This window comes from Nuphar pumila, chromosome 10, assembly GCF_984573655.1.
Source record: "Nuphar pumila chromosome 10, dmNupPumi1.hap1.1, whole genome shotgun sequence".
Lineage (NCBI taxonomy): Eukaryota > Viridiplantae > Streptophyta > Magnoliopsida > Nymphaeales > Nymphaeaceae > Nuphar > Nuphar pumila.
The window spans coordinates 89,020,004-89,032,388 of NC_143258.1; the positions used below are offsets into that span (position 1 = coordinate 89,020,004).

General features: G+C 35.1%; 1 protein-coding gene across 1 annotated transcript in view; it reads left to right on the plus strand.

Annotated features, from left to right (window-relative positions):
• LOC149827247 (L-serine--phosphatidylethanolamine / L-serine--phosphatidylcholine phosphatidyltransferase-like) overlaps positions 1 to 12,026 on the plus strand; it is a 69,765-nt gene extending 57,739 nt beyond the window's left edge. Inside the window, exons 7-10 of the mRNA XM_090018475.1 lie at positions 10,160 to 10,251; positions 11,218 to 11,471; positions 11,543 to 11,631; positions 11,718 to 12,026. Of these exons, the coding sequence (XP_089874601.1) occupies positions 10,160 to 10,251; positions 11,218 to 11,471; positions 11,543 to 11,631; positions 11,718 to 11,845 (563 nt within the window). The 3' untranslated portion in view covers positions 11,846 to 12,026. The remainder of the gene's footprint in view (positions 1 to 10,159; positions 10,252 to 11,217; positions 11,472 to 11,542; positions 11,632 to 11,717) is intronic.
• The last annotated feature ends 359 nt before the right edge of the window (positions 12,027 to 12,385 follow it).

Here is a 12,385-nt window from a genome sequence, read left to right on the forward strand (position 1 = left end):
AAACTTGATTTGAGATAAAATGTATCCCCTTGGCGAGTAAGCCACTTCAATGCCTAGGAAATATCTCAAAAAACCAAGATCAGTCATATCAAAAGATTTTTTAAGCATAACTTTAATTTCTTCAATTTCCTTTTGATCATTACCAGTAATGATCATGTCATCAACGTATAAGAGAAGAATAATAAGAGAGGTACCTGTAGATCTTATAAACAAAGCAATGTCAGTGTAACAAGATTTAAAACCAAATTTCAATATGGTATTACTAAACCGATCACACCATGCTTTAGGAGCTTGCTTAAGCCCATACAAAGCCTTTTGAAGTCAAAGAACCATGCCCTTTTCAATGGTCAAATCGGGGGGAGGATCCATGTACACTTTTTCAGTTAAATTTCCATTCAGAAATGCATTTTTAACATCTAATTGATAAATAGGCCATTTTCTAATAGACGCTACTGCAACTAAAGTCATAACTGTGGTCATACGAGCTACTGGAGCAAATGTCTTCTCATAATCTATTCCATATTCTTGGGAGTATCTTTTTGCAATTAATCGTGCTTTATATCTTTCTAGGGACCCATCACTTTTTGTTTTGATTTTAAAGACCCATTTACACCCTATAGTCTTCTTATCCTTGGGAAGAGGTTGAATAGTCTAGGTATAGGCTTTATGTAGAGCATCTAACTCTATCTTCATGGCTTCTACCCACTCGTCTATGTTTTTAGCTTCATTGTAGTTTGATAGTTCATGATATGCATGGACATCTAGAAGATAAGCTCTATAATTTGGAGTAAAAGATTCATATGATATAAATCTATCTGGAGGCCTATGGATTCATTTAGATCTCCTAACACTAGTTTCCTCGATATTTGTTAATTGATTATATCTTTCTAAGGCACACAGATGCTCCCCAATACTTCATCTAGAATACTGTAAGAGATTTTGGCATGGTTCTCTATCTTCACTAGAGTCATTAATAGACTCGACATTTTCAACGTCATTAACAATTTCATTATTTTATTTAGGTAGTAAATCAAATAAAAAGGCATACTTTGCTTCTTCCTTGGGTTTTTCAAAATCAAATTTGTTTTCTTTTTCAAGAAAAGTGACATTTTTGGACACATAAAGTTTATCATTTGTTTGATCATAGCATCGATATCCTTTTTGATTCTCGGCATATCCAAGAAAGACATATTTTATGGCTTTGGGAGAGAGTTTGTTATATTTTTCAAGAAGTACAAAAAACTTACATCCAAATACTCTTAGCCTTTTCAAGTCAAGAGAGATTTTAAAAAGTTTTTTAATTGGAGAGTTGTTTTCCAAGACTTGAGAAGACATTCTATTTATTAGGTATACTGCGGTAAGTGCAACTTCGACTCAAAATTGTTTTGGAATATTTTTTGAGATAAGAAGAGTTCTAGCAGTCTCAATAATGTGACGATGCTTTCTTTTGGAAATTCCATTTTGTTGAGGAGTTCTTGGACAAGATCGTTGGTGTAAAATTCTGAGTTTTTAGATATGATTGAAATTCATTTGAGAGAAACTCTTCCCCTGAGTCGGAGCGGAAGACTTTAATATTTGTTTTAAATTGGTTTACAACAAGGTTATGAAAATTTTTAAAACATGAAAAAACTTTTGATTTAAGTTTAAAGAAGAAAATCCAAGTATGTTTACTGAAATCATCTATGAATTTAACATAATATGAATACCTCCCTTTTGACATAACAGGAGAGGGACCCCATACATCCGAGTGCACCAATTCAAAGATTTCACTAGATGAGGGAGTTCTTGATCCAAAAGGTATCATTTTCATTTTACCAAGTATACAATTTTCACATACAAAATCTTTATTTTTAGAATTTTTTTCTCAAAATGGAAAATGAGATAATTTGGATGTTTTAATCTTTTATGCCAAAGATCTAAATCCATGTCTTTGACATGATTACAAACATATTTTTTGGGTAAACATAAAAAGTCCATATAATAGAGATCTCCTCTTCTATGACCTGTCCCAATCAACCAACATGCCTTAGATGAGAAGAAGACTTTACACCCATCATCGAAAATTTGAGAAACTAAAAAAAGGTTTAAATCTTATTTTGGAATAACTCTTACGTTTGAATTTTTTTTTAAAAGTGTCTTTAAGATTTCCGATGCTTTTGACTTTTAAAGAAGTGCCATCGGCGGTTGACACACATGAAAAGTTTGAATTGGTGCAATCGGATAGTAGGGATTCATTACATGTCATATGAAAAGATGCTCCTGAATCCAAAATCCAATTGGACTTACCTGGATAAGAAAATGAAGAGATGGCGACACCCGATGTAGAAGGAGTAGCCTTAAGGATATTTGAAATGGCCTCCGCTATTTGGGCAATTGTCAAATCATTGAAATTGCCTTCTTTCTTGATATCTTGAGTTTCTTCACTTAGAGCGTCTACCTTCTTGAGTTTGGGGCAATCCGGTCTTATGTGTCCCAGTTCCTTATAATGATGACATATGATTTTGCCCTTGTATCCTCCATGATGTCCTTCTCTATTTTTTTTCGTTCAAAATGAGGGGATTTATATGTTTTTACAAAGTTTTTGGGTCTTGCCATGGCAAGAACCTCATCATTTGACTTGTGCATGCCAAGTCTTGTTTCCTCTTGGCAAATTTGCACAAGAGCATCACTTATAGAAGAAATTGAGGTCCTATGAAGTAAAGCTGACCTAACTTGTTCAAATTCCGGCCGAAAGCCATAAAGGAAAGAGAAAAGATTTTCTCTTTCTATTTGAGCTTTTCTCAATTCAATAGCCGAACTTTCCCATTTAGGTTCTAACATGGCTAATTCATCCCAAATGGGAGATAGAATTCCATAGAAATCTCTCACACTTTTGTCTCCTTTTTTATCATTACGTACCTTGTCTTGGAGGTAATATAGTCTAGCCATATCCTTTTGAATGAAAGAGTTCTTTAAGAAGATCCATGCATCACATACTTTCTTGAACTTGATGATGTTGGTGGCAATCTTAAATTCCATGGTATTCATAAACCATAAGAGAATTATTTGAGCATTGCTTGCTTCCCAATCTTCCAACTTATCTTGGTATTCTTGTAAAGCCTTTTCTTTTTCTTCTTCGGACAACACTTTGACTTGATCTTCTCCTCTTCTAGTCAACTTGAGTTGGGGTTCACTTGTGGAACCACTAACAAAGCCCCATAGCTTTTTGCCTTTGATGTGATTCTCCATTGTCGTCGCCCACATTAGATGGTTGTTCTCGTTTAGCTTGTATGTGATGACCGAGGCAACATCTCTTGCTCCCATAATGAATTGCAAAAATTTGAATAGAGGAGCGGCTAGCACAAGCATGAAGGGCACAACAACACAAAGGATTACTAAGGAAGCCTTTTCAAAGACCTTGCTCTGATACCATGTAATCAAACAAGATAGCACTATTACAACGCCAATGAAAGGCTACACAAGTGCACAAATATAAAATGGTCACTAATGGACCAATAACAATCTCACGAAGGTGATACCGAAAAATCACTCACAAAAAATAGCACAAGGCTTAAAGCCAAAGGAGAGTTTTATAAACACAAAAATGCTTTTGAAAAGCATTGCATACAAGAGAGAGGTGAGGCTCTATTTATAGAGCCTCACCTAATGAATGGGAGGCAGTCCAGACGTTGGACTGCCTTCCAACAATCATTTTTATGACCGTTGGGAGGCAGTCCAACGTCTAGTTGAACCGTCTCTCAACAGTAAAAAATTTTGACATGTTGAGACAAAAAACAAAAAAAGTAAAAAGTGAACAGAAAATAAAAAATTATATTTCAGTCCCCAGTGGACTGTTCTAAATAAAAGGACCGAAATACCCTTGTCAGGTATTTGTATGCACTTAATTTTTACAACTACTAGTAGTGTACGAATTGTGGTCATATGAGCAACAAGAGTAAAAGTTTTAGCAAAATCAATTCTAAAACATTGACTGCATCCCTTAGCTAGCAACCTGACTTTATACCTCTCCACCGACCCATCTGCCTTTGTCTTTACCTTGTACACTCCTTTGCTACCAATATTATTTTTTCTTTAGAGGAGGTTTTACTAGTTCCAATGCGTGCATTCTTTCAAGTGCATTCATTTCATCAAGTATGACTCTTTGCCACTCCTTTTCTGCTGCCTCTACATAGGACTCAAACTCAACATAGGAGCTGATTAAGGCTAAAAATGCACGATGATGAGGAGCAACAAAAGGTCTAAAACTTTTATGTACTTCAGAAAACGCGGAAGAAGAAGCTGACAACTCTAAGTTTTGTTGTTGTCTTGGATCAACTGTTGCAAGAATAGGATCAGGATTGGCCCCTTCACTTCCCTGCTCTTTCACTTGATCTAAAAATAGAATTTCAATCACATCTTTATGTCGCCTTAAGTTTAACCAAACCTATTTTCTCTATCCATGACTTGCTCCCCTTTCTCTATTGACTATTCATCCTCTCTCTCCCACCTTTCTTTTCTTCGAAGGGGACAAAAAGGACAAGCCAGTCTCATTTTCTATCTTTTCTCTATACTGACTAAAATATAGCACACTCTCGTGAAAAACATGTTGAGATATCCACACTTTCCTTCCAATAGGATCATAGCACTTGTATCTTTTTTTACCATCAGTAAAACCAAGAAAATAACACTTGACAACTTTAGGAGATAACTTATCTCCGTATCTATCAGTTAGCAAGACAAAACATACACAACCAAACACCTTCAACATATCATAGTTTGGGCTTTTTCATACAGTTTCTGAAAGGGGATATGTCTTTAAGTACTTCAGAAGGCATACAATTTATCTGATAAATGCTTAGTTAAACTGCATCTGCGCATAAAACTTTGGGTACTTCTCCAACAAACAAAAGAGCTCTTACTGTCTCTAAGATATGTTTGTTTTTCCTCTCAGTTACACCATTTTGCTCAAGAGTGTAGGGATAAGATTTTTGATGAAACACACTTTTCTCATGCAGGAACCTTTCAAACACATAGCTAATATATTCACCACCAGAGTTGGTTAAAAGAGTTTTAATCTTAGCTGCAAATTGATTCTCAATCATAGCACAAAAGTTCTTAAAGATTTCAAAAGGGTCACTTTTATTTTTTATAAATATATCTATGTAAATCTTATACAATCATCTATTTAAATCACAAAATAGGATGATCCTCTTTTTGACATAACAGGAGAAGGACCTCATACATCTGAATATACCAAGATCAAAAGAACTCTCTGATTCCCTATCACTAGACTTGAATTGCAGAGCATGACTCTTAGGCAATCTAAAATTCACACAATCTTTAACATGATTTGATACAACTAACTTGGATTTTTCAAAACTTCCCGAGGGCACTAAACTTTGCAACCTAGAGTTGAAAATATGCCCGTCGCTGGTGCCCCAAAACAGACTCATCTAAAATTGAAGCTCCATATCCAGTTCTAACTTTCTTTTGCTTTCTTATATCAATCCAGTCCAGGTAATATAAATCTTCTTTTCTATGACCAATCCCAATCTTCTTCTCTGACAACTGATCCTGCACAACACAACCAATAGGAGAGAAGATAACATTACAATTAAGTTTGGTAATTTGACTCATAGCTAGGGATGGAACATGGTAAACCTGCGAGAGATTGAATTTACTACTAGGATAAAAATTGTAAGTAATTGAACATACTTTGGAGACAAACATAAAAGAACCATTTACAATGCGAAAGATACCACTACAACGTCGACAATTGACTAGGATAGACTCATGAGGTGTCATATGACATAAAACCCTCAAAGTCTATTAGCCAACCAGAAGAATGACCTGAGATACCTTAGTAAGTAGTATTAGAGGAGGAGGCAGGAGTGACAGAGGAAGAAGAACTAATGACTGACTGAGCAAGAAACTGCAGTTGCTGAATCTGATGCTGTAGCTACTCTAATCTTTGAAATTGCCCACTACCTATCACTTATCTACCAACAAAATGGATCAAATGACTGCTCATCCTTGGGCATTACACCCTTTCTCTCTAAAGAAGTTGCATATAGATCACCTTTTTTTATTGAGAATGTGATAATAATTTTTTATATGACCAAAGCTCTTGCAATAGTGACACTGAACAAAGCTAAGGCCACCTCTTTCACCAAATCTCAACTCTACTCGTCTTCCAGTCCTATCACCACCTCTTCCACCAAGTCTACCACTCATCTGCCTAGATACTGCGAGACTTTATCTTAGTCTCTTTTGCAATCAACTGTGCAATGACTTGAGTTACAGATGGTAGTTGAGAGCGATGTAAAATGACATTCCTCGTTCTATCAAATTCTTGTCTAAGAGCCATGAGGAACTTAGTAAGTCTATCGGTCTCCCTAAATTGATCAAGAATCCCCAAACAAGTTTGACATGTACAAGACACACTTTGTACATTTCTCACATTTCTTCATACAAGATTCTTTGCATATTTGAATAAAATTCTTCAATGGGGTTGTTTCCTTGACACATACTTCTCAACTCTTGAGCGAGTTGATAATGCCTTGCCTAGTTCTCTTGTTTATAGACTTATATGAGGTACGACCAAGCTTCTTTTGCCTCATAGAATTTTGAAATATTCATGGCAATTCTCGGTTCCACAAACTCAAGAATCCATGCCTTGACTCTTGCATTGTTCATGACCCATTCCACTATAGACTTATCAAAACCCTCATAAGAAACCTTGGGTTTTGCCTTTGAACTATTCAAGTAACCTCCTAAACCTTTCCCAACAACCATTGCTTCTAAGAAATCAGCTCCATATGCAATGTGCATAATTAGTCCCATTCAACTTAACTGAGATAATTTGAATCCCTTCTCCATAATACCACAAACAATCAATATTACCAAAAATAGAAGGAATTAAGCTTACCAAAATCCCAACAAAAATACACTAAAAATCGAATGGAAGTCACAAGGCACAAATAGAAGTCATGAAGCACTCTCTACACAGAAGAGATGCTAAACCAACACATACCCAGCCCAAACTCAGCAAATAGGGGCAGTAAACACCTTGAAATCCCCAAATATGGCTTACTGCAAGCTATAAACAACTCAAATCTCCTCCAAAACCCCAAAATAGTTGACCCAATCAGTTTCTCCAACCTTTTATAGTAAAATGGTCCTGAATAGAACTGATTTGAGCCTTTAAAGACTGAAACATATTCAATGTTTTTCTCAAATCTGGACTGAACTTTTCAAGAAACTCAAAAAATCTTGAAAAAATCACCAAAAAACCAAAACTACTCCAAATCCAATAGGGTTTGATTTTTAAATCTTTTAAAATCAAACCCTAGCAAGTTGTGGAATCAAACTAACCAAAACTGGTCTGAACAGACCAATCGTTTCTCTCTAAATGACGTCAACCCTGTACCACACTTCACACTTCTCCTTCTTCCAGAATCAGCTCCTCCTCCTCCCTGCACCCTCTAGCTCTGATACCATGTTAGAGTTTATGAGAATAGAGAAGGAAATGAGCTAAGGTTTTCAAAGAATTTAAAATAGAGAGAAGAAACAAGGTTTCCTTCACTATTCAATATCGAGTGAGGGGTTTCACCTCAAACATAAAAAAGGTTGACCCCTTTAGTGTACATCCAAAGGAAAAAGTAAAAGTCTAATATACCCCCTTTAAATAGGGTGTGTACAATATGACCTAATAAAGAGACATTACACATAAATGTAAAACATTATATTACATAAACTTTCAAGAAAGATCTCCTTCCCTATATCCTTCCCCAATCTGCTTCTTGGATTAAAGATCTTGTATGAAACAACGGTTAGGTGTGAAGGAGATACTATAATCATGATCAATTATTTGGAAAACTGAAAGAAGATTTAAGTTAAGTTTTGGAACAATGACTTTTAGAATGAGAAAACTCGAAGAATTTTTAAAATCCCCATTCCCTTTAATATCAAGAGAGGAACTGTCAGCGGTAAAAACCTTATATCTACTTGAATTAATACTATAATTAGACAACATAGAATTATTAGGGGTCATATGAAAAAAAACACCAGAATCTAGGAGCCAAGAAATCTTACCGAGAGGTGAGGAGGAAGATACTGCTGCACCGGTTAAAGAGGATGAGTTTTTGAGGTGCGGTTGTAGAGCTTCAACAAGTTGGGACAATGACATGTCTCCAAAAGATCAATGATCTATATTGGTTGCATTCTTGTTTTCTTGAGATGCCTTAAAGGTTGCCACTCTTTTCTCGTCCTTTTCTTTGAATTATGGGTAAAAAGGCTTGATGTGCCCGGTTCACTACATTTATGACAAATAATTTTTTCCTTTCTCCCATCATTTCTTCCGTCATTGTTGCGTTGCCTTCCAAAGTTATTTATGAAAAAATGAAGATGCTTGTTGGAATAAGTGTTGACACCAGGTCTAGATACTGTCAACACATTGTCTTTAGGCTCCTTAGATTCGGTCATGGATTTTATCCTAATTTCTTCTATGCAAACTTGGGCTAAAATCTCATGTAAACGGGGATGCTCCTTTTTCTTACCGTGGATAAAAGATCCCCGAACATGTTCAAACTCGCACCTAATCCCTCTCATGAATTGAAAAAATTGCTTCCTAAGTATTTGGTTTTTCCTTTGGCGAGCATCATTAGGAGTACCAAATAAGCTTCATTTTAGCCATTTGGTCCCATAATCTCTTGAGAGTATCATAGTACTCTCTCACTTTTTTCACCTTGTTTACAATTGTGTATCTTATCTTGCAACTCTCATTTATGGGCGGCATCATTTTGAGTGTAGGTTTGTTTAATAAAAATTCACTCTTCATCAGCTCTTTTGAACTCCAAAATATTCTCATAAGGTTCTTCACACATACTTCTCATAAAAATGGCTAAAACCTTGGCATGTCCAACTTCCCATGCTTTGAAGGTTTTTTGTATTCAGGGAGAGTCTTTTCTCTCTCATTACCTTTGGGAGTTTCTTCTTTGATCACTCTATCTTCACCACAAGTAGATTTGGTGAGAATAGGTTGAGGTTCCGATAAGGAACCATCAACATATTCTCACAAATCCTTGCCTATTAAATTTCTTTTAATAGCGGTAGCTTACATATTATAGTTTTTCTCATCACATAAAAAAAATATATATATACATATACATATATATATGTACATACACAACACTATATATATATATACACTTTAACAAACCTTTCTAGGATTCTTGAACAAATTGGTTGTCCTTGAACTGCTATCCATAATCTTCTGAAAACCAACTGGCAATATGGTAAATTTAACTACATTATATTAAGGCAAATGTAACTGTTGTATGTTCTAGGTTTTAAATATGTATAACAATTTTTAAATGGCTACTCACAACATAAAATAAACACAGTAAAGTCATGAATTTTTATGATAGGAATACAACACTAGCAAGGAGCATGGTAGTTATGTTTTGAGTTCATGTGACATCCTTCTTACTCGATCAGCTGAAAACTAAATGGTAACATGTTTAGGTGAAAATTGTGTACAAGAACTTATTATGATTTTTTTAAAAGATAATCACAGTATAGTACAGATACTGTTAAATACATGTAACTAATTGCATCATAGAACCTTTTTTGAATGTTGGATATGTAGATTCTTGTGATTCTTTTACTTCCTGAAGCTTTTCTTAGTAACATTTTCTTTTCCAAGATGAAAGTCCAAGTTTCCTTTATGATGTTTTGTCATATTATTTAAATTTTTTTGAATATGAAGATATTTCTTTAATTCTTTTTTAAAATTATTGTATGTATTTTTTATTGCAAACACACACATCGAATTGTTAGTGTTCTGCTTTGTGAAACCCATCATTACTGCAAGGGACTTTACGTGGCACACAATTACAAGTTTAATAACATGAAAAATCTGGTCATTACTATGCAATTATCTAGCCGTGCTGTAGTTCTTTGTACATGGCTGTTTATTGATTTACATTTGCTTACTATTGATTTACAGTTTCAGTATGCTGTTTTTTTCCGGTGTTGCTCTAGCTATTCATTCTAAAAATTCTTGGTTACATCTTGAAAGTCATAAAATGTTTTTTCATTTTTTTCTGAGTTCATTCCAGTTATTTCGTCTACTAACGTAAATTTATCTTTGATAGCTCAATTTTATCTCTCTATCTAGGTATTTGGGCTGGAATGCGCACTGTCCGGTACTTTGATGGGAAAACTTATGAATGGGTGGGTCTAAGTCGACAGCCTAACATCATCGGGAAAGTATGCTGACTTTTTTATTTTTGGAAAGCTATTTTATATTTAATTTCTTTTTCTCATTGTTGGTGCAAAAGTAAAAACTAGCTCTTTGGAGAAGTCTTAATACATCACATTCTGTGAATGAAAGGATCTGAAACAATTGTTTGTTAAATCTTTTTGTGTATTCTGGATCATATAGGGTTATGAATCTTTGGCATCCCCTTTTAGTTCAATCAGTCAAATAAACCTAAATTTGGAAAACTGTAATGGAACTCCAGAATTGAGAAAATTTCTTCAGGGAAACCATGTATCTGAGTAATCAAAGTGCATCTTGGTAACACATGAAATTGATATATGACATACCATAAAACATGAAACATAATTATGAAGTTTTCATGTTTTTATCCATATTTTTTCTTTCTTTTGTTTAATTCCCTTTGCATGTATCACCTTGGTCTTTTTGGGTGAATCATGGGTCGATGATTGTTAATCTCATATTTCTTACTAATTATAATAAGGTTGGAAATTCTGGATGAATTATCTTGGCATCCAATATGAAGGATCTTATACATTGTTGCCAAACAAAGCACTTCAATCTTTTGAAAAACATAGAGCTAAAGTAAATCCAGGTAAAAACTTTAAGACTAATGATACTTAAATTCAATAATGGAATAGATTCAAGTAGGAAAGGGAAGTTAGTATACCCCACACTTATGCAGCCATGTCTTCAACTTTACTGTATCGCCTTTTCTATAATATCATGGTAGAGTATCAATGTCATCACACACAGACATGCCCATGCCCATAGACATGCACACACATCTGTGCTTTTCGTTGGGTTAAGTAACCTACAATTGTCGAACTTGGTTCTAAATTTTTACATATACTGCCTGTTACATATCATTCTTTCTACATTTAGATGGTGTTTAATAGTATTATTTTTTGTTGTACTATGCTCTTAATGTTATTGCCCTTTTGCATGAATTTAAGGTGAAAAGGACATTGAGCCAATTTACCCCTGCACAATGGGATAAGGATGAGTGGCACCCCTTTCTTGGTCCTTGGAGGTTCATACAAGTGCTCACGTTATGCATTGTTTTTTTGACTGTGGAGCTCAACACATTCTTCTTGAAATTCTGTCTCTGGGTTCCTCCTCAAAACCCGGTGATTATTTATAGATTGATCCTTTGGTGGCTGATCGCACTCCCAACTATCCGCGAGTATAACTCATACTTGCAAGACAGGTTCTCTCCCTCTCTCAAACACACACAGACACACACCTGTAATCTTACAGTTTCCTATTTTTCCTTAACAGGAACACTGTTAAAAAATTGGGAGCATTTTGCTGGCTTTCACTTGCCATCTGCATTGTGGAGCTTCTTATCTGTATCAAGTTTGGCCATGGTATTACACTTGTCCCTGTTGTGTTTTTTTCCAGACAGTTTTTATTTATTTATTTACTCTTTGATTGGATATATCATGTTTCACAGGACTATATCCCAACCCAATGCCTGCCTGGTTAATAGTTTTCTGGGGCTCATTTGGTTTTGCAATTATTCTGTTCCTTGCTCTATGGACATGGCAACTCCACCGTAGCTTGAGAAAGAAAATGTTGTGATGGTAACCAATATTTTTGCCTATTCTTTCACTCTTTTAAGGAAAATCTTGTACATATTTATTATATTTATGTGTTGTATATTTTTTTCACGTTTCTTGGAGTGAATGTTATGACCTAATTCTAAGAATAATATTTTTTTTCATATTGAGCTCACTCTGTGCTGTACTTGTGCTTAAATTTAAAAGATCACCTTAGTTAGATTAAATGGCCTTATTCACATTCTAGCTGACATTGTTATCCATGTACATAACTGATATGGAGAGATGATTTTTCTACTAGCCAAATGCCTACATTGCCTACAACGTGTCATATTAGTGTCCAGTTTAAGTATAAATATGTATTCCATTCATGTCCAAGGTAGATATGCAAATTCCAAACTATGAGTTGGCTTGTGCAGAGGGGCAATGCCCATGGGAATCGAACTTTGATTGCCAGTCTAGCAGCAAAGTCCCCACCCCACTATGCCAACCCCCTTGGGGCTCGCAAGTTGGACTTAGAAATGAAATTATGCAACCAATTGTTTGGTGCACAATATTTAAT